At 49.9% G+C, this 18024-nt stretch overlaps 1 protein-coding gene across 1 annotated transcript; it reads right to left on the bottom strand.

The window, feature by feature from the left end:
• Positions 1-7: 7 nt before the first annotated feature.
• On the bottom strand, positions 8-13812 carry fastk (Fas-activated serine/threonine kinase). The gene is made up of 11 exons (XM_041991533.1): positions 13671-13812; positions 9260-10061; positions 8858-9188; positions 7695-7882; positions 7454-7602; positions 7167-7383; positions 6303-6462; positions 5904-5995; positions 5094-5781; positions 4906-5020; positions 8-670 (listed from the first exon to the last, which is right to left on the bottom strand). Exons 2-11 carry the CDS (start codon positions 10017-10019, stop codon positions 584-586), a joined length of 2787 nt encoding a protein of 928 aa, XP_041847467.1. The 5' UTR covers positions 10020-10061; positions 13671-13812; the 3' UTR covers positions 8-583.
• Positions 13813-18024: the final 4212 nt, after the last annotated feature.

Below are 18024 nucleotides of genomic sequence, written 5' to 3' on the forward strand. Positions count from 1 at the left end.
TGTAATGTTTGTTTTATAGATTTATAGAATATAAACATCCTTCTGTCCATCACCTGATACACAAATAAATAATCTGAACTTTGACCACAACGGTCAGCTACCGCCCCCTCCAGCCTTTGGCACATTTTACAAAACAGTCCCACATGCAGCGTCGTTACCATGGTTACCAAACTTTATCAAACAGAACTCCCCTCCCCAAAAAAAACCACATCCACACAGCGATCAACCAGACCACTCCCGTAAGGACCACTTTGCTGCTTTCACCTTAAACTGTGATGTAACTAGAATGTGTCGCACCTGCACGGGAGAACACACCTGTGGATGCACCTGAACGCAGCAGTGGGAGGTCGACAGAACACAGGACAAACAAACGTTCAGTCCAGTAGATATGCAGGCTTGAGTAAAAACAGCAGAATGGTCCTTTAATCAGCTGCACAGCTTGGTGGGAGGACGAGTCCACCTGCGGTCCCCCACTGATCGCATTTACTGATTGATGGAGGAAGGAATTAATCAGCTTTGTTAAAAAACAATGTGCTTCTTAGATCCTGTGGAAGTTGCACCCCACCCCCACCAGACCGGTGGGTCACCGTGGAACCTCCAGCAGCTTCTGGTGCAGATACTGCTTCACCTCCTCGATGCCATTCAGCTTCTCCAGCTCATGGTAAGGCAGCTGAGAAGAGACAAAACAGACAGAACGCCACATGAGATCCTACAGGGCCATCTGAGTCCATTACAGACCAGACCCAGGTCAGAAAACGCCGCCTTCACCGTCGTCAGAAAACGCCATCGACGTCGTCAGAAAACGCCGCCTTCAGTCGTCAGAAAACGCCGCCATCGACGTCGTCAGGAAACGCCATCGACGTCGTCAGAAAACGCCGCCATCGACGTCGTCAGAAAACGCCGCCTTCAGTCGTCAGAAAACGCCGCCTTCAGTTGTCAGAAAACGCCGCCTTCAGTCGTCAGAAAACGCCGCCTTCACCGTCGTCAGAAAACGCCGCCTTCACCGTCGTCAGAAAACGCCGCCTTCACAGTCGTCAGAAAACGCCGCCATCACCGTCGTCAGAAAACGCCGCTTTTACCGTCGTCAGAAAACGCCGCCTTTACCGTCGTCAGAAAACGCCGCCTTCAGTCGTCAGAAAACGCCGCCTTTACCGTCGTCAGAAAACGCCGCCTTTACCGTCGTCAGAAAACGCCGCCTTCAGTCGTCAGAAAACGCCGCCATCACCGTCGTCAGAAAACGCCGCCTTTACCGTCGTCAGAAAACGCCGCCTTCAGTCGTCAGAAAACGCCGCCATCACCGTCGTCAGAAAACGCCGCCTTCAGTCGTCAGAAAACGCCGCCTTCACCGTCGTCAGAAAACGCCGCCTTCAGTCGTCAGAAAACGCCTCCTTCACCGTCGTCAGAAAACGCCGCCATCACCGTCGTCAGAAAACGCCGCCTTTACCGTCGTCAGAAAACGCCGCCTTTACCGTCGTCAGAAAACGCCGCCTTTACCGTCGTCAGAAAACGCCGCCTTCAGTCGTCAGAAAACGCCACCATCACCGTCGTCAGAAAACGCCGCCTTTACCGTCGTCAGAAAACACCGCCTTCAGTCGTCAGAAAACGCCGCCATCACCGTCGTCAGAAAACGCCGCCTTTACCGTCGTCAGAAAACGCCGCCATCACCGTCGTCAGAAAACGCCGCCTTTACCGTCGTCAGAAAACGCCGCCTTCACCGTCGTCAGAAAACGCCGCCTTCACAGTCGTCAGAAAACGCCGCCTTCAGTCGTCAGAAAACGCCGCCATCACCGTCGTCAGAAAACGCCGCCTTTACCGTCGTCAGAAAACGCCGCCTTCAGTCGTCAGAAAACGCCGCCATCACCGTCGTCAGAAAACGCCGCCTTTACCGTCGTCAGAAAACGCCGCCTTCAGTCGTCAGAAAACGCCGCCATCACCGTCGTCAGAAAACGCCGCCTTCACCGTCGTCAGAAAACGCCGCCTTCAGTCGTCAGAAAACGCCGCCATCACCGTCGTCAGAAAACGCCGCCTTTACCGTCGTCAGAAAACACCGCCTTCAGTCGTCAGAAAACGCCGCCATCACCGTCGTCAGAAAACGCCGCCTTTACCGTCGTCAGAAAACGCCGCCATCACCGTCGTCAGAAAACGCCGCCTTCACAGTCGTCAGAAAACGCCGCCTTCAGTCGTCAGAAAACGCCGCCATCACCGTCGTCAGAAAACGCCGCTTTTACCGTCGTCAGAAAACGCCGCCTTTACCATCGTCAGAAAACACCGCCTTCAGTCGACAGAAAACGCCGCCATCACCGTCGTCAGAAAACGCCGCCTTCACCGTCGTCAGAAAACGCCGCCTTCACCGTCGTCAGAAAACGCCGCCTTCACAGTCGTCAGAAAACGCCGCCATCAGTCTCAGAAAACGCCTGCTTCACCGTCGTCAGAAAACGCCGCCATCACCGTCGTCAGAAAATGCCGCCTTCAGTCGTCAGAAAACGCCGCCATCACCGTCGTCAGAAAACGCCGCCTTCAGTCGTCAGAAAACGCCTCCTTCACCGTCGTCAGAAAACGCCGCCTTCACCGTCGTCAGAAAACGCTGCCTTCAGTCGTCAGAAAAAGCCGCCTTCAGTCGTCAGAAAACGCCGCCTTCAGTCGTCAGAAAACGCCGCCTTCAGTCGTCAGAAAACGCCGCCTTCACCGTCGTCAGAAAACGCCTCCTTCACCGTCGTCAGAAAACGCCTCCATCACCGTCGTCAGAAAACGCCGCCTTTACCGTCGTCAGAAAACGCCGCCTTTACCGTCGTCAGAAAACGCCGCCTTTACCGTCGTCAGAAAACGCCGCCATCACCGTCGTCAGAAAACGCCGCCTTCACAGTCGTCAGAAAACGCCGCCATCAGTCTCAGAAAACGCCGCTTTTACCGTCGTCAGAAAACGCCGCCTTTACCGTCGTCAGAAAACGCCGCCTTCAGTCGTCAGAAAACGCCGCCATCACCGTCGTCAGAAAACGCCGCCTTTACCGTCGTCAGAAAACACCGCCTTCAGTCGTCAGAAAACGCCGCCATCACCGTCGTCAGAAAACGCCACCTTTACCGTCGTCAGAAAACGCCGCCATCACCGTCGTCAGAAAACGCCGCCTTTACCGTCGTCAGAAAACGCCGCCATCACCGTCGTCAGAAAACGCCGCCTTCACAGTCGTCAGAAAACGCCGCCTTCAGTCGTCAGAAAAAGCCGCCATCGACGTCGTCAGAAAACGCCGCCTTCAGTCGTCAGAAAACGCCGCCTTCAGTCGTCAGAAAACGCCGCCTTCACCGTCGTCAGAAAACGCCTCCTTCACCGTCGTCAGAAAACGCCTCCATCACCGTCGTCAGAAAACGCCGCCTTCACAGTCGTCAGAAAACGCCGCCTTCACCGTCGTCAGAAAACGCCGCCTTCACCGTCGTCAGAAAACGCCGCCTTCACAGTCGTCAGAAAACGCCGCCATCAGTCTCAGAAAACGCCTGCTTCACCGTCGTCAGAAAACGCCGCCATCACCGTCGTCAGAAAATGCCGCCTTCAGTCGTCAGAAAACGCCGCCATCACCGTCGTCAGAAAACGCCGCCTTCAGTCGTCAGAAAACGCCTCCTTCACCGTCGTCAGAAAACGCCGCCTTCACCGTCGTCAGAAAACGCCGCCTTCAGTCGTCAGAAAAAGCCGCCATCGACGTCGTCAGAAAACGCCGCCTTCAGTCGTCAGAAAACGCCGCCTTCAGTCGTCAGAAAACGCCGCCTTCACCGTCGTCAGAAAACGCCTCCTTCACCGTCGTCAGAAAACGCCTCCATCACCGTCGTCAGAAAACGCCGCCTTCACAGTCGTCAGAAAACGCCGCCTTCACCGTCGTCAGAAAACGCCGCCTTCACAGTCGTCAGAAAACGCCGCCTTCAGTCGTCAGAAAACGCCGCCATCACCGTCGTCAGAAAACGCCGCCTTTACCGTCGTCAGAAAACGCCGCCTTCAGTCGTCAGAAAACGCCGCCATCACCGTCGTCAGAAAACGCCGCCATCACCGTCGTCAGAAAACGCCGCCTTCAGTCGTCAGAAAACGCCGCCATCACCGTCGTCAGAAAACGCCGCCTTTACTGTCGTCAGAAAACGCCGCCTTCAGTCGTCAGAAAACGCCGCCATCACCGTCGTCAGAAAACGCCGCCTTCAGTCGTCAGAAAACGCCTCCTTCACCGTCGTCAGAAAACGCCGCCATCACCGTCGTCAGAAAATGCCGCCTTCAGTCGTCAGAAAACGCCGCCATCACCGTCGTCAGAAAACGCCGCCTTCAGTCGTCAGAAAACGCCGCCATCACCGTCGTCAGAAAACGCCGCCTTCACCGTCGTCAGAAAACGCCGCCTTCAGTCGTCAGAAAACGCCGCCTTCAGTCGTCAGAAAACGCCGCCATCACCGTCGTCAGAAAACGCCGCCTTCACCGTCGTCAGAAAACACCGCCTTCAGTCGTCAGAAAACGCCTCCATCACCGTCGTCAGAAAACGCCGCCTTCACCGTCGTCAGAAAACGCCGCCTTCAGTCGTCAGAAAACGCCTCCTTCACCGTCGTCAGAAAACACCGCCATCACCGTCGTCAGAAAATGCCGCCTTCAGTCGTCAGAAAACGCCGCCATCACCGTCGTCAGAAAACGCCGCCTTTACCGTCGTCAGAAAACGCCGCCTTTACCGTCATCAGAAAACGCCGCCTTCACCGACGAAAAAAACGACTTCACTGTTCCTAAAAAAAAATAGTACGTTCATTCTTTCAGGTTTCTGACGCTAAGTCCCGGCCCTTTCGGGTCACATGGGTCCGGTTCTGAACCCACCAACTGACCCAGTTCTCCCAGGTTTTAGACGCACAGCGACCCGGATCATTCAGATCAGACCAGTCCAGTTCTGGACCCACCTGCAGAATGACGTATCCCAGCAGTCTCAGGTGCCGATCCCTCATGGCCCTGGACCCGACCAGAACCTCAGAGTTGTGGCAGTAGTGCCACTTGTCATTGACAGACATGATGACCCTGTGGGAAACAGAGACGGCTGGTTAGACCTGGTCCTGTTGGAACTGCTGGTCAGACTCTGAGCTGGACTCACCTCTGGATCTGCCTTTGGTCGATTGGCAGATGTTCTGGTTGGTCTGCAGGGTGGAGCTTTGGGGGGGACGGGAGCCCCCTGTTGGGCCCGGACCCCTCGCAGTACGTCACCCCTTCGTAGAAACCTGCCAATTCACGGTCTGTCCCCTGGACCCCCGTGGCCCCCTCTTCTTCCAGGATCTTACCAATGGAGAACTGCAGGAGGGAGTGTGGGGCGGTGGCCCCTGCAGGTCCCTGGTTCCCCGGAGGAGCCAGGCTGTCAGAGGGGGGGCTGCTCAGCGTGGAACTGTCCTGGCTCTCCACAGACTGCTCCTTAGCCAGACTGGAATAGTACTCTCCTGCGGGGACATAGTAGGGGCCATAGTCCAGGGGCCCGCTGTTGGTGCTGGCCCGCGGGGGGCCCGAGACCGTGGTAGTCCCCACTGTGCTGCAGATGTGGGGGGGCAAGAAGGACCGAGCCTCCACTGATCCGCCCGTGCCTTCAGCCACGTCACACGGCTGCTCGGCACCGTCCTCCAAAGCCACAAACGGAGAGAACTTCTGCAGGTCTGACGTCACCGTGGCAACCGCATCATCAGATGCCTTAGTCACCATAGCAACACAGGATGGAGGATCAACATTCACAGGAAGACCAGATCCAGACCTGATGGGCAGAACCCGACCAGAACCATCGAGCCAGAGGACAAAGTCTGCAGAGAGAAGACGTACCCGGGTTAGTAAAGCATAGTACTGATGGGGGTACTTACTGTAGTACTGGTTGTAGTACTGCTGGTGGTAGAGCTGTGCAGTACAGTGTAGTGTGGTGTAGTACCTGTGTAGTACCCCGGGGCCAGCACCTCGTCCTGTTTGTAGTTCTGTTCTCCAACCAGCTGTCGCAGAGCTTCTGCCACCAGACCTTTATAGCTGAGATCAGAGACGAACCTCTTAGATCCATGCAGAACCTCATAGAACCAGTGAGAACCTCTTAGAACCAGTCAGAACTTCTTAGAACCAGTCAGAACCTCTTAGAACCAGTCAGAACCAGTCACATCCTGCTAGATCCAGTCAGATTAGGGCTGGGCGATATGGCCTAAAAATAAAATCTCCGATCCAGTCAGAATCAGTCAGAACCTTGATAGAACCAGTCAGAACCAGTCAAAATCAGGCGGAACCTTGCTGACCACATCCAAAAAAGGTGAAATGTTGGAACCTCTGAACAGGTGTGAGTTACCTGTATTTGCGGTTGACCTCATCGGCGGTGAGGGCGTGGTCAAACATCAGCACCTTGTGGGCATCCTGGAGACGAGGACCTGTGTAGTCTCGGTACTCCAGTTCCACGGCGGCGTCCAGCAGAGAGAGGTACCTCCTGACGATCAGAGCGTAGGGGCTGTCTGTGGGTAGGTGGGTCATACTGGTTAAACTAGTTAAACTGGTTAAACTGGTGTTAAACTGGTGTTAAATTAGTTAAACTGGTGTTAAACTGGTGTTAAACTGGTGTTAAACTGGTTAAACTGGTGTTAAATTAGTTAAACTGGTGTTAAACTGGTTAAACTGGTGTTAAATTAGTTAAACTGGTGTTAAACTGGTGTTAAATTGGTTAAACTGGTGTTAAACTGGTTAAACTGGTGTTAAATTGGTTAAACTGGTGTTAAACTGGTTAAACTGGTGTTAAATTGGTTAAACTGGTGTGAAACTGGTTAAACTGGTGTTAAATTGCTTAAACTGGTGTTAAATTAGTTAAACTGGTGTTAAACTGGTTAAACTGGTGTTAAATTGGTTAAACTGGTGTTAAATTAGTTAAACTGGTGTTAAACTGGTTAAACTGGTGTTAAATTGGTTAAACTGGTGTTAAATTGCTTAAACTGGTGTTAAATTAATTAAACTGGTGTTAAATTGGTTAAACTGGTGTTAAATTGGTTAAACTGGTATTAAATTAGTTAAACTGGTGTTAAATTGGCTAAACTGGTGTTAAACTGGTTGAACTGGTGTTAAACTGGTGTTAAATTGGTTAAATTGGTGTTAAACTGGTTAAATTGGTGTTAAATTGTTTAAACTGGTTAAACTGATGTTAAAGCAGAAGCATGTGGGTACTGACTGGTGACGTTGCTGATGAAGGCCGAGGAGAAGACTCTGTGCAGAACCAGGCCGGGAAAATGTCCCAACTGGAACAGAGACATGAGGATGTTGACGGTGGCGAGCGGCGAGCTGAGCGCCTTCAGCTCCACCACCTCCTCCAATCGAGAGAAGAACTGTTGCTCGTTGAATGGCCGGTAGCTCATCCTGCTCAACGGGAACACCAGCTTCTGGATCACCTGAGAACAGACAGAACACACCTGCAGACAGGTCCGTTTCAGCTGCATGGCAGCGCTGAGCGCTCCTCACCTTACTGTCCAGATACTCTGCCTTCTTCACCAGGAAGTCGGCAATGGTGTCCAGCAGGCGGGTCTCTCTGAGTCGATGGCGGGCGACGTATTTGGCGATCAGAGCCATCGTATATGGCGTGATGCTGTCCACTTTTTTAGGCAACTCCTCTGTAAAGGAGAGGGAAACTGCAGGCATGAGGACAGCTGGTTTTGATGACACATCTGGACTGATCCAGATTTACAGGTAAGACCCGGACCACCTGCGAGGCTGCCGATGAACTTCTCCTGTCGGTTCTGGTAGAACAGGTGAGAACTGAAGATCAGCTCCAGACTCTTGTTGCTCGCCTCACAAACGCACGCCGCCAGCATTTCGTCCAGCAGCGCCATCTCCTGGTCCCGGACTCCGCTGACACTGGACAGGGTGTGTTTGACTAGACGGAGGATCTTTCTGAGGACAGGAGACACGTAAACCCTGATCTGAGACACGTAGAACCCTGATCTGAGAAACGTAAACCCTGATCTGAGACACGTAGAACCCTGATCTGAGACACGTAAACCCTGATCCGAGACACGTGGAACCCTGATCCGAGACACGTAAACCCTGATCCGAGACACGTAGAACCCTGATCCGAGACACGTAGAACCCTTATCCGAGACACGTAAACCCTGATCCGAGACACGTAGAACCCCGATCCGAGACACGTAAACCCTGATCCGAGACACGTAGAACCCCGATCTGAGACACGTAAACCCCGATCTGAGACACGTAGAACCCCGATCTGAGACACGTAGAACCCCGATCCGAGACACGTAGAACCCTGATCCGAGACACGTAAACCCTGATCCGAGAGACGTAAACCCTGATCCGAGACACGTAGAACCCTGATCCGAGACACGTAAACCCTGATCCGAGACAGGTAAACCCCGATCTGAGACACGTAGAACCCTGATCCGAGACACGTAAACCCTGATCCGAGACACGTAGAACCCTGATCCGAGACACGTAGAACCCCGATCCGAGACACGTAGAACCCCGATCCGAGACACGTAGAACCCCGCTCTGAGACACGTAAACCCTGATCCGAGACACGTAGAACCCCGCTCTGAGACACGTAGAACCCTGATCCGAGACACGTAGAACCCCGATCTGAGACACGTAAACCCTGATCCGAGACACGTAGAACCCCGATCTGAGACACGTAAACCCTGATCCGAGACACGTAGAACCCCGCTCTGAGACACGTAGAACCCCGCTCTGAGACACATAGAACCCCGATCTGAGACACGTAGAACCCCGATCTCAGACACGTAGAACCCCGATCTCAGACACGTAAACCCCGATCTCAGACACGTAGAACCCCGATCTGAGACACGTAAACCCCGCTCTGAGACACTGGATTGACCTGGCTAGGCGCGTCCCTACCTGTTGGCGAGCAGCTGTTCTGGGTTTGGAGGCGTGCAGGCGTTAGGACTGGTACCAGCACCAGTACCAGCAGTCGGTTCTGAAGGGTGCAGCGAGCGCCACTTGAGCCGGTAGTAAGACAGCAGCAGGAAGAGCGTCTGAGGGTGGCGTTCTCGCTCCAGGTTCTTCTCCAGGCCCGCCAGGCAGGCCTCTGTCAGTGGGTGCTGGCTGCCCGGGTGGAGCTTCATGCTGGAACTGAACACCATGGATACGTCCTTCTGGTTGAACTGGTTCAGTCTGGACTGGGACTCAGCCTCCAGGACTTGAACCACCTGGGAATCACTGGACATACCTGAGTGTATAGGAGATGGTGGTGAGTGGAGTCAGAGTGGGCGTGTTTTTGGGCGGCGTGCACAGACTCACCAAGCGCGGCCACGGCGTACAGACAGTTGACGATGCTGAAGTTGTCAAACTTGGCACAGTCGCTAACGATGGCGGCGCAGAGCGTCTGGAAGTCCTGATGTTCCAGAATCTGCCGCCCGTTCTCCTGCGATGCTCCATCTCCAGAAACCACACCATCGTCCCCGGTGGTGCGTGGCAGGGGTGTGGCCTGCAGCAGCTGTCCGATCTTCTGAAGAGCGACAGGGTAGTGGTTGTGGGAGATCTTGGCGGGGTTCTGGGTGACCCAGCGCAGGACCTCGTCAGGCCGCCGCGAGCGCTCGATCAGGCGCTTCATGGTGAAGAAGGTGTCGTAGCTCATCTTCTCATGGATGAAGTTCCATGTTTTCTTCTTGCTCCCGCTGGCTGGCCCTCCGGCTGAAGCTCCGCCCCCGTAAGAAGGGATGGAGGTGTGGTAGTGCTGGGCCAGGGGGGGTGGGGCCAAGTGGGGCTGCGGATGAGGGTGGTAGTGATGGTGGAAGTGGCCTCCTCGGTGGACGTCGGGGTGGGCCTGGTACAGTGGGTAGGTGGGGGGAGGCGGCGCTGGGTGTGGGTGGTGGGGGTGAGCAGGGTGGGGTGACTCGAGCACTGCCAGCCCCGCTCTTCGCCCCTGTTTAACCCCACCTCCTCCACCTCCCCCTCCGGCGCTGTAGAGGCGGGTGGTGTACATGGTGATGGACTGAGCAGTAAGGCGGGGGGGGCGAGCTCGGCTCAGGAGGCACCACCCAGTAGACAAACACAGCATAGTCCAAGAGCCAGACCGCCTGCCGGCAACAGCACTCCACTCCTGTATGGGGGGGGGATACAGGTCAGAACCGCTGGAGCAAGGCGCAGGTTTGATTCCGACTGGCAGGGACTTAAAAGACAACCTCAGGTCCCTGTGAGACGGGAGCTTTTTGCAGCTTTGCTAGACTTTCATTTCCAATATCAAGTAATTTAAAGTGGAGAGAAAATCTGAAGAAGCAAACGTACCGATTAGTTATAACCAAAAAATATCCATCTCTTTTTTCCTTCCTGAATCCAGGATTACTTCACTCAGGATTTGGTCCTGTGATGAGCTGAAGACAACCGTTCGAATCGTTTCCTACAGAAATGTGTTTAACCACAGACCAGGAAATCCGCTTCATCCACTTAATAACATTTTGAAATCCAATCAAATCTGATTTGATTTGACAAGTTCTTTGTCTGCTTGTATTAGTATTAGCATCAGTATTAGTACTAGTACTAGTATTAGTATTAGTATTAGCATCAGTATTGGTACTAGTATTAATATTAGTACTAGTATACTAGTACTAGTACTAGTAGTATATTAGAGGGGCGGCATGGCTCAGTGGGTCGAGCGGTCGTCCTGCAGCCCAAGGGTTGCCGGTTCAATCCCGGAGAGCTCATGTCTCTGAGCAAGACACCAAACCCCTAAAAGCTCCTGATGGGTCGTTCTTAGCGCCTTGCGTGGCCGCTTCTACCATCAGTGTGTGTGAATGTGTGTGTGACGTATATGTGGATAAAAGCCTTATATAAGTACAGCCAGTAAGATGTTTTTTATGTCAACTGCTGCACAAATAAATGAATTTATTGTTCAAGTTTTTATCACTAATACAGTGAAAATGAGAGGAAATTTCTGCTTGTGACCCTGGTAAAAGCAGCAAGTCTGGAGCCCTGCTGGTCGTCAACATTTACTTCTCTGCTCAGCAGGCTTTCCTACAGCTTCTGTAAGTCTAGGTCTGGCTGGTTGGACCTTTCCTGAAACGGAGTATGAGCAGCAGCATTTTACCTTCAGGAGATGTGGGAATGTGGTGGCTTTCCACGCCGCTGCACTGTTTTGGTGAGGAACCTGAACGGACTCCATCCTCTTTCCTGCTTTCTTTTGCATTGGAAACTGGACCTGACACATTCTATCCCACTTCTCTGTCCATGCTCAGACCTCCACTTCTGTAAAAACTTGCAATGCTAGGAGTTTTATCCCCTTCAAACCTTTCTCAGGGTCCATTTGTCCTGCCATCTCCTGCAAGCTACACCTTCCACACTGAGCCAGCTCTGCTCTGGTTTAGGGCCATAAAACCGTAACGACACGTATGACGAAATTACTTTTTCTCAATATAAATGTGAGACTACTGTGGTAGAACTCATTTGTCCGTTTTTTTTATAGCCAATCCGAATTAAGTATGGCCGTGCTGAACCAATCACTCTGGGAACAGAGCCGTGCCGCGTTAGGCGGACGTGTTACCATGTGGATGTTTGGCTGCAGCAGCCGACTCGGCAACGGAGAACATTAACGTTCCGTCTGGAGAAAAACTGACCGAGAACTTGGGTGACCAGGTTACTAAAAAGGAGGGAGATCAGGTTTCAAAGGACGAAGACAGTGTTGAAAGGACGGGCCCAAGAAGTCCTGTAGTGTGGAGGTATTTCAGTTATTTGTAGTGTGACAAAAAAAAGAGTAGCGTGCACCGTAAACTGTGCAGAAAGCATGTTCCCACAAAATCTGGAAATCCCACCAACCTTTTCTATCGCCTGAAGCAGAGCCACCCACTAGAGCAGGCACAATGTCTGAAAGGAGGGCTGATTGTCCATCTAAAACAACCGGGGGAGGGCCGGCGCTGCAGCAACAGTCCATACAGCCGGCGTTCTCTAGCCAAAAAACCAAGAGACACAGCGACATAACAAATGCAACAGCCTACTGTCCTGCTAAAGAAGGGCTACCAATAAACTGCCGCCGCCACTACTCCACGCCGCTCCCAAGCTGCCGCCACTACTCCACGCCGCCGCCACGCTGCCGCCACTACTCCACTCCGCCGCCATGACACGCTACCGCCACGCATGGTCAGAAATATGGTTACTGCCAAAAACACTCTGCTTCTACTGCAGGCTCAGAAAAATCTCACAAAGGGGCAGAAAGTTGTTCCAAAGAAAGAACGCTATTCCTGGAGCTGATGTAAGAATCTGGCATCATCCTAACGAGAGGCTGATTCTGGGCATGTAGGTGCCTTTTCACATCCGAATAGACAAAAGCTCCTTTAACCTCCTTTTTATGGAGATTCTGAAGCTGTACATGTACGATATTCATCATGGGTTCAGAAGCGACGTTAGTTCGAGCCGTTCTCTTCAAGAAAACCTTCCTTTGGAGATAAAGCTGCTTCCCACAGCGCTGAACCGAAGCCAGCAAAGCACTTTCTCACTAGAAGAAAACAAGATTCTCATCTGATTTCATTTCATTTTACCTTCATCATGCGTTCGGTTTGTTTATCAGCAGCATAACTCAAACGCTTACGGGTGGATTTTGATTACATTTTCAGGAGGAAGTGATAAGAAGGGATTAGACTCTGGGGCTGATCCGGACCATGGTCTGGATTCGCTATGAGGAGAAGGGGTTTAAAGTTGCCATGAGACCTTCTAACTCATCAGATAATGTTCCAGTCACTGGTCTAAAAAAGCAAACCATGTCTGGGTGGAGGTCTGGTCTCTGGAGGTCTGGTCTCTGGGTGCTTCTAGTTTACTTTGTGTGTTAGTAACTAATCTCTAGTTTCTTTCCTTTTCAGTAGATGCTTTAAAACTCGAACAACATGAAAAAGACATCGTAAAGTTATTTTTACCATCTCGTCCGGAGCCGATGGTAAATGAACGGATTGAAAACACTTTCTTCATCTCAGAGGAAACGGGGACAGAGGTTCTGTCTGATCCCAGAACATTTTATCACTCGTTCGCGAGTCTGAGAAGTGACAGGATGTCACAGGCGGTAACCATGGTAACGGCTTCCTCCCGGTGTGACACACACTGCTTATCCCATAAACCCATTTACCACTTTACATCACCTCCTCCTCTAGTTGAGAAGGAATAAAAAGAGAAGACAGGAGTCTGATGTCAACTTCCTGATGACGTCACAGTCAGCTGACGAGAGAGAGGACGGACAGGGGCACCTGTGAGCATGAACCTGTTCTTAAATGTCCACATGAATCCCCTTAAACGCTGAAAGGGGGTCTGAAGCTCCTCTCTCAGTTTTAAACCGTCTGGAAGCTTCGGGGACTGTAAGCTAACCACCAGTTAGCCGCCTGATCAGGTCTGATCAATAACCTATCAGGTCACCGGGCCGCAGTCTAACGTTAACGTGCACTGAAGCGAACCTCAGTCTCAGTGTCAGAACTGACGCACACACTTCGCTCCTGATGTCCTGCGAAGAAGGTGACGTCAGGTTAAAATGACGTTAAACTGTGATGCTAACAGGCTGCTGTTAGCCGCTAACTGACAGCAGCGGGCTAAGCTAAGCTAGCTCCACTAGCCTGCTAGCTTCATCCTGCCCTTCTGCCCGCACAGCTACCTGATCACCGGGCGGTTCGCCGGGTTGTGACCCGGGCCAGCGCGCGTTCCACGGAAGACACGCGCCTGAAAGCGGCGGTAAAGTTACCTCATAGCTCAGTGACGTCGGAAGCTCCTCTCTGTGAAACACTTGATGCCGCCGGTAGTGCGGGTTCAGCGGGGAAACCGTCAGCGGTCAGTCGCTTCATTCCTCCACACAGTCCGCAGACGCCATCCTGCTGTACCCGGCATGCACCTGGAGGCGCGCCGCCGCTCCGACAGCGACACCTGGCGGGTCCGCGGAGACTAGCACATTATACCTGATTATTTCTAATCATCTACAGACGTCCAGGACACTGTGTAAATTTTATTGATGAACTTTCTGAATTCTTGTCGGTTGTCTCTACTGATTTTAACCATTTCATCTTAACTGGGGATTTTAACATCCACATAGATAACATGACAAGTAAAGGAATTTTCTTCCATATTGGATGTTTGGTTTGTGGCAACATGTAAAAGAACAGACCCACATTCGAGGTCACATTCTGGACCTGGTTATTTCAGGGTGTTGATATTTCTTCTGTTGTGGTCGCTGACTCGGCCTTTCTGACCATTTTTGTATTTTGTTTGATTTACTGATCACTCAGAATGTCCATCCAACCTGCTCCTCGGTTAGGAAGAGGTACATTAATGAAAGAACAAGTGCTAAGTTTGTGGAGGCCATAGCTATGTTACCAACAACCAGAGCAGAGTCAGTTGATGGACTCCTGGATCATTTCAATCTGAAAATCTTGAATGTAATGGATGCTCTTGCACCGATAAGAACCAAGAGCACTTTGAGCAAACAGAAAACACCATGGAGAAACACCACTGTGGTCACCAGCCTAAAAAGAGAAAGCAGAAAAACTGAGCGGAAATGGCGGAAAAATAAACTTCAAATTCACTCTGAGCTGTACAAACAAAGCCTGCGTAACTATAACAATGAGCTGTGAAGGCCAGAGAGCTGCATTTATCTGGAATGATTAACAGGAATGTCAACAATTCTCGCACTCTGTTTGCTATGATTGAAAAACTTACTAATCCTCCTATACAGATAAGCCCAGAGCTCCTTTCCACTGAGAAATAAAACCAATTTACCAACTTTTTTAGCCAAAAAATTAAAACAATTACGCAAAATATTAATTCCACAGTCAAACAAGAAAACTAGTTTGAGTCTAAAACCTGGAAATAATTCTGATGTCATGTCGCAATTTAAAATGGTTGATTTAAAAATCCTACAAGAAACAGTTTTTACCTCAGTAGAAAGTGATCTCCTACTGATAGTTAACAGCTCACTGGCATCAGGCGTTTTTCTCAAGTCACTAAAGATAGCTGCTATTAAGCCTCCTAAAGAAAAGGACTCTAGACGCCTCTATAATGAACAACTATGGACCGTCTCTAACCTCTTTTATTTCCAAGATTATTGAAAAAGTTGTATTTCACCAGCTTCATGACTTTTTAAATGAAAGTGGAAATCTTGATAAATTTCAGTCCGGCTTCCGACCTCATCACAGCCCTGAAACAGCTCTGGTCACAGTGTTAAATAACATTAGGTTGAATACTGATTCTGGTCAAGTATCAGTCCTGATTCTGGTCAAGTATCAGTCCTGGTTCTGGTCTAGTATCAGTCCTGGTTCTGGTCAAGTATCAGTCCTGGTTCTGGTCTAGTATCAGTCCTGGTTCTGGTCAAGTATCAGTCCTGGTTCTGGTCTAGTATCAGTCCTGGTTCTGGTCAAGTATCAGTCCTGGTTCTGGTCAAGTATCAGTCCTGGTTCTGGTCTAGTATCAGTCCTGGTTCTGGTCCAGTATCAGTCCTGGTTCTGGTCTAGTATCAGTCCTGGTTCTGGTCCAGTATCAGTCCTGGTTCTGGTCAAGTATCAGTCCTGGTTTTGCTGGATCTCAGTGCTGCGTTTGATACTGTAGATCACAGAATCCTGTTGCACAGGCTGGAAACTGGGTTGGACTTTCTGGAGCGGTCCTTAACTGGTTCAGGTCCTATTTAGAAGGCCGGAGTTATTTTGTTACGATCGGCAGCTATGAATCCGAGCGAGTGGCCATGACTTGTGGAGTCCCCCAGGGGTCAGTCCTTGGACCTCTTCTGTTCAACTTGTATCTGCTCCCTTTGGGTAAAATATTACAGAACTATAGCATTAATTATCAAAGTTATGCAGATGATACACAACTTTATGTCTCTGTCACCAGATGACTGCAGTCCAATAGACTTAATGTGTCAGAGTCTGGAGCAAATAAACACCTGGATGAGGGAGAATTTTCTACAATTAAATGAAGACAAAACTGAGATTATTCTGTTTGGTAGAAAGAGAAGAGGGTCAGCATTGGCAAACACCTGAAGACTCGGGTTCTTAAAATCACCGACCAAGTTCGTAACCTGGGAGTGTTGATAGACTCAGACCTGACTTTCAGCAGCCACATCAAAGCTTCACTAAGAAGCTTTTTACCAGCTCAGAAACATCAACAGAATTAAAAGTTTAGTCTCCCAGAAAGACCAAGAGAAACTCATCCATGCATTCATCTCCAGTAGACTGGATTACTGTAATGGTCTTTAACAGGACTTCCTATAAAGAGCATTAAACATCTGCAGCTCATCCAGAACGCTGCTGCTAGAGTTTTAACCAGGACTAAGAGATCTGAACACATCACACCAGTTTTGAAATCTTTACACTGGTTTCCAGTCAGTCACAGAATAGATTTTAAAACCCTTCTGCTTGTTTACATCCCAGAATGGTTTAGGCCCAGAATACATCTGTGATATGTTCAGAGAATATAAACCTAGCAGAGCTCTTAGATCCAAAGAATCTGGTCAACTAGTCTAGACCAGGGTCCAGACTAGAGTCCAGACCAGAGTCCAGACCAGAGTCCAGACCAGAGTCCAGACTAAACATGGAGAAGCAGCATTTAGCTGTTATGCTGCAAACAAGTGGAACAAACTGCCAGTGGAGATTAAACTTTCACCAAAATGTAGACATTTTTAAATCCAGGTTAAAAACTTTTCTTTTCTCATGCACCTATACATGAAATCTGCACATTAACTTTTTTAACTTATCTTGCTTTTAATCATTTTAATGTAATTTATTATTTTATTGTGATTATGTGTTGATGCCTTTTACTATTTCTAAATATCTGTAATGTCTTTGTTTTATGTAAAGTACTTTGAATTGTCCTGTACATGAAACGTACTGTACAAATAAACTGTCTTGCCTTGTCTATAACTTAAACCAGGTTTTATTACAAGAGCTATAATTACAGTGATAAGTAATGAAAATAAAGTGAGACATCCAGTTTTCTCTCAGGAAGACGACATTTTCCAGGAGGGAAAGAAACTGGATCAAGAAGTCTTTGTCCGTACTGGGATTAATTTAACAAAAGATGCAGTATTTATCCTCCAAGGGAAAAAATCCACACGAGTTTCATGTTTTCTGTTTGTAAAACATTTCCACGGCAGGGGGCAACTTCCGTTCAGGTGGTCAGGATTACTACACACATGTGGAAATGGACACATATGTACATTTAAAATGACCTGGAAACGTTCCTCTGATCATCATCATCACCATCATCATCATCATCATCACCATCATCATCATCACCATAATCATCATCACCATCATCATCATTATCACCATCATCATCATTATCATATATATTTTTTTATTGTCATTGCATTAATTAAACAAGTTTTAAAAAGCTCTTCACTACACACTCTCTCTCTCTCTCACACAAACACACACACACTGACACACACACACACACACAGGCAGACATCTTCAAACCATAGTCTGTATATAAAAGATGGGCGGGGCGTCCGTGACGTCACCCGCAGGTTTCTGAAGCGCAAAAGTGAAGCTCATTGGGCGTTCCCACCGTCACCATCTTTGTAGCGTCACGCGTGTCTTTAGTCCTGGAAAATCCAAAAATGGGTAAAGAGGTGGAGCTGAGAGGGAGACTGTGAAGGTGGGGGTGGATGATTGACACCCATCAAACTCCGAGCTGCCTGTAGCTAAGAGCTAACCGAGCTAACCGAGCTAACAGTAGCTAACAGTAGCTAACCAGCTAACGGAGGTAGGTGGGCTAAAGCTAAGGCGGCTTTAAACATGTTTGTTTCTGCTGTGAAGTTGTTTTTTTTTATATAGGAGTGTGTGGGGATTTGCTCTGTTGTGGAGCCCCTAGTGGATGAGGGGGGAACTGCAGTTTTTAGTACTTTACACAGGGTTTTACCACAAAGGTTTGCCCGTTTTTTAGATTTTCCGTGAATGACGATATACGACAAGATGGTGACGGTGGAAACACCCAATGAGCTTCAGTTCAGTTCTTCAGAAACCTACGGTTGACGTCACGGAGGCTCCGCCCATCTTTTACATTCAGTCTATGAGCTGGACCCTGATTGGTTCTGGGGCCTCATTTCCAAA

The sequence above is a fragment of the Melanotaenia boesemani genome, chromosome 8 (genome assembly GCF_017639745.1).
Source record: "Melanotaenia boesemani isolate fMelBoe1 chromosome 8, fMelBoe1.pri, whole genome shotgun sequence".
In the NCBI taxonomy this organism is placed as follows: Eukaryota; Metazoa; Chordata; class Actinopteri; order Atheriniformes; family Melanotaeniidae; genus Melanotaenia; species Melanotaenia boesemani.

Bases quoted from the DNA above. Each gene is read 5' to 3' on its own strand.
- fastk (XM_041991533.1), bottom strand. From the start codon at position 10,019: ATGCTGTGTTTGTCTACTGGGTGGTGCCTCCTGAGCCGAGCTCGCCCC. The intron at 9,189-9,259 runs GTGAGTCTGTGC...CTATACACTCAG, and splicing joins GTACGCCGTGGCCGCGCTTG to GTATGTCCAGTGATTCCCAG. The intron at 7,603-7,694 runs GTGGTCCGGGTC...TCTCCTTTACAG, and splicing joins GTTCATCGGCAGCCTCGCAG to AGGAGTTGCCTAAAAAAGTG.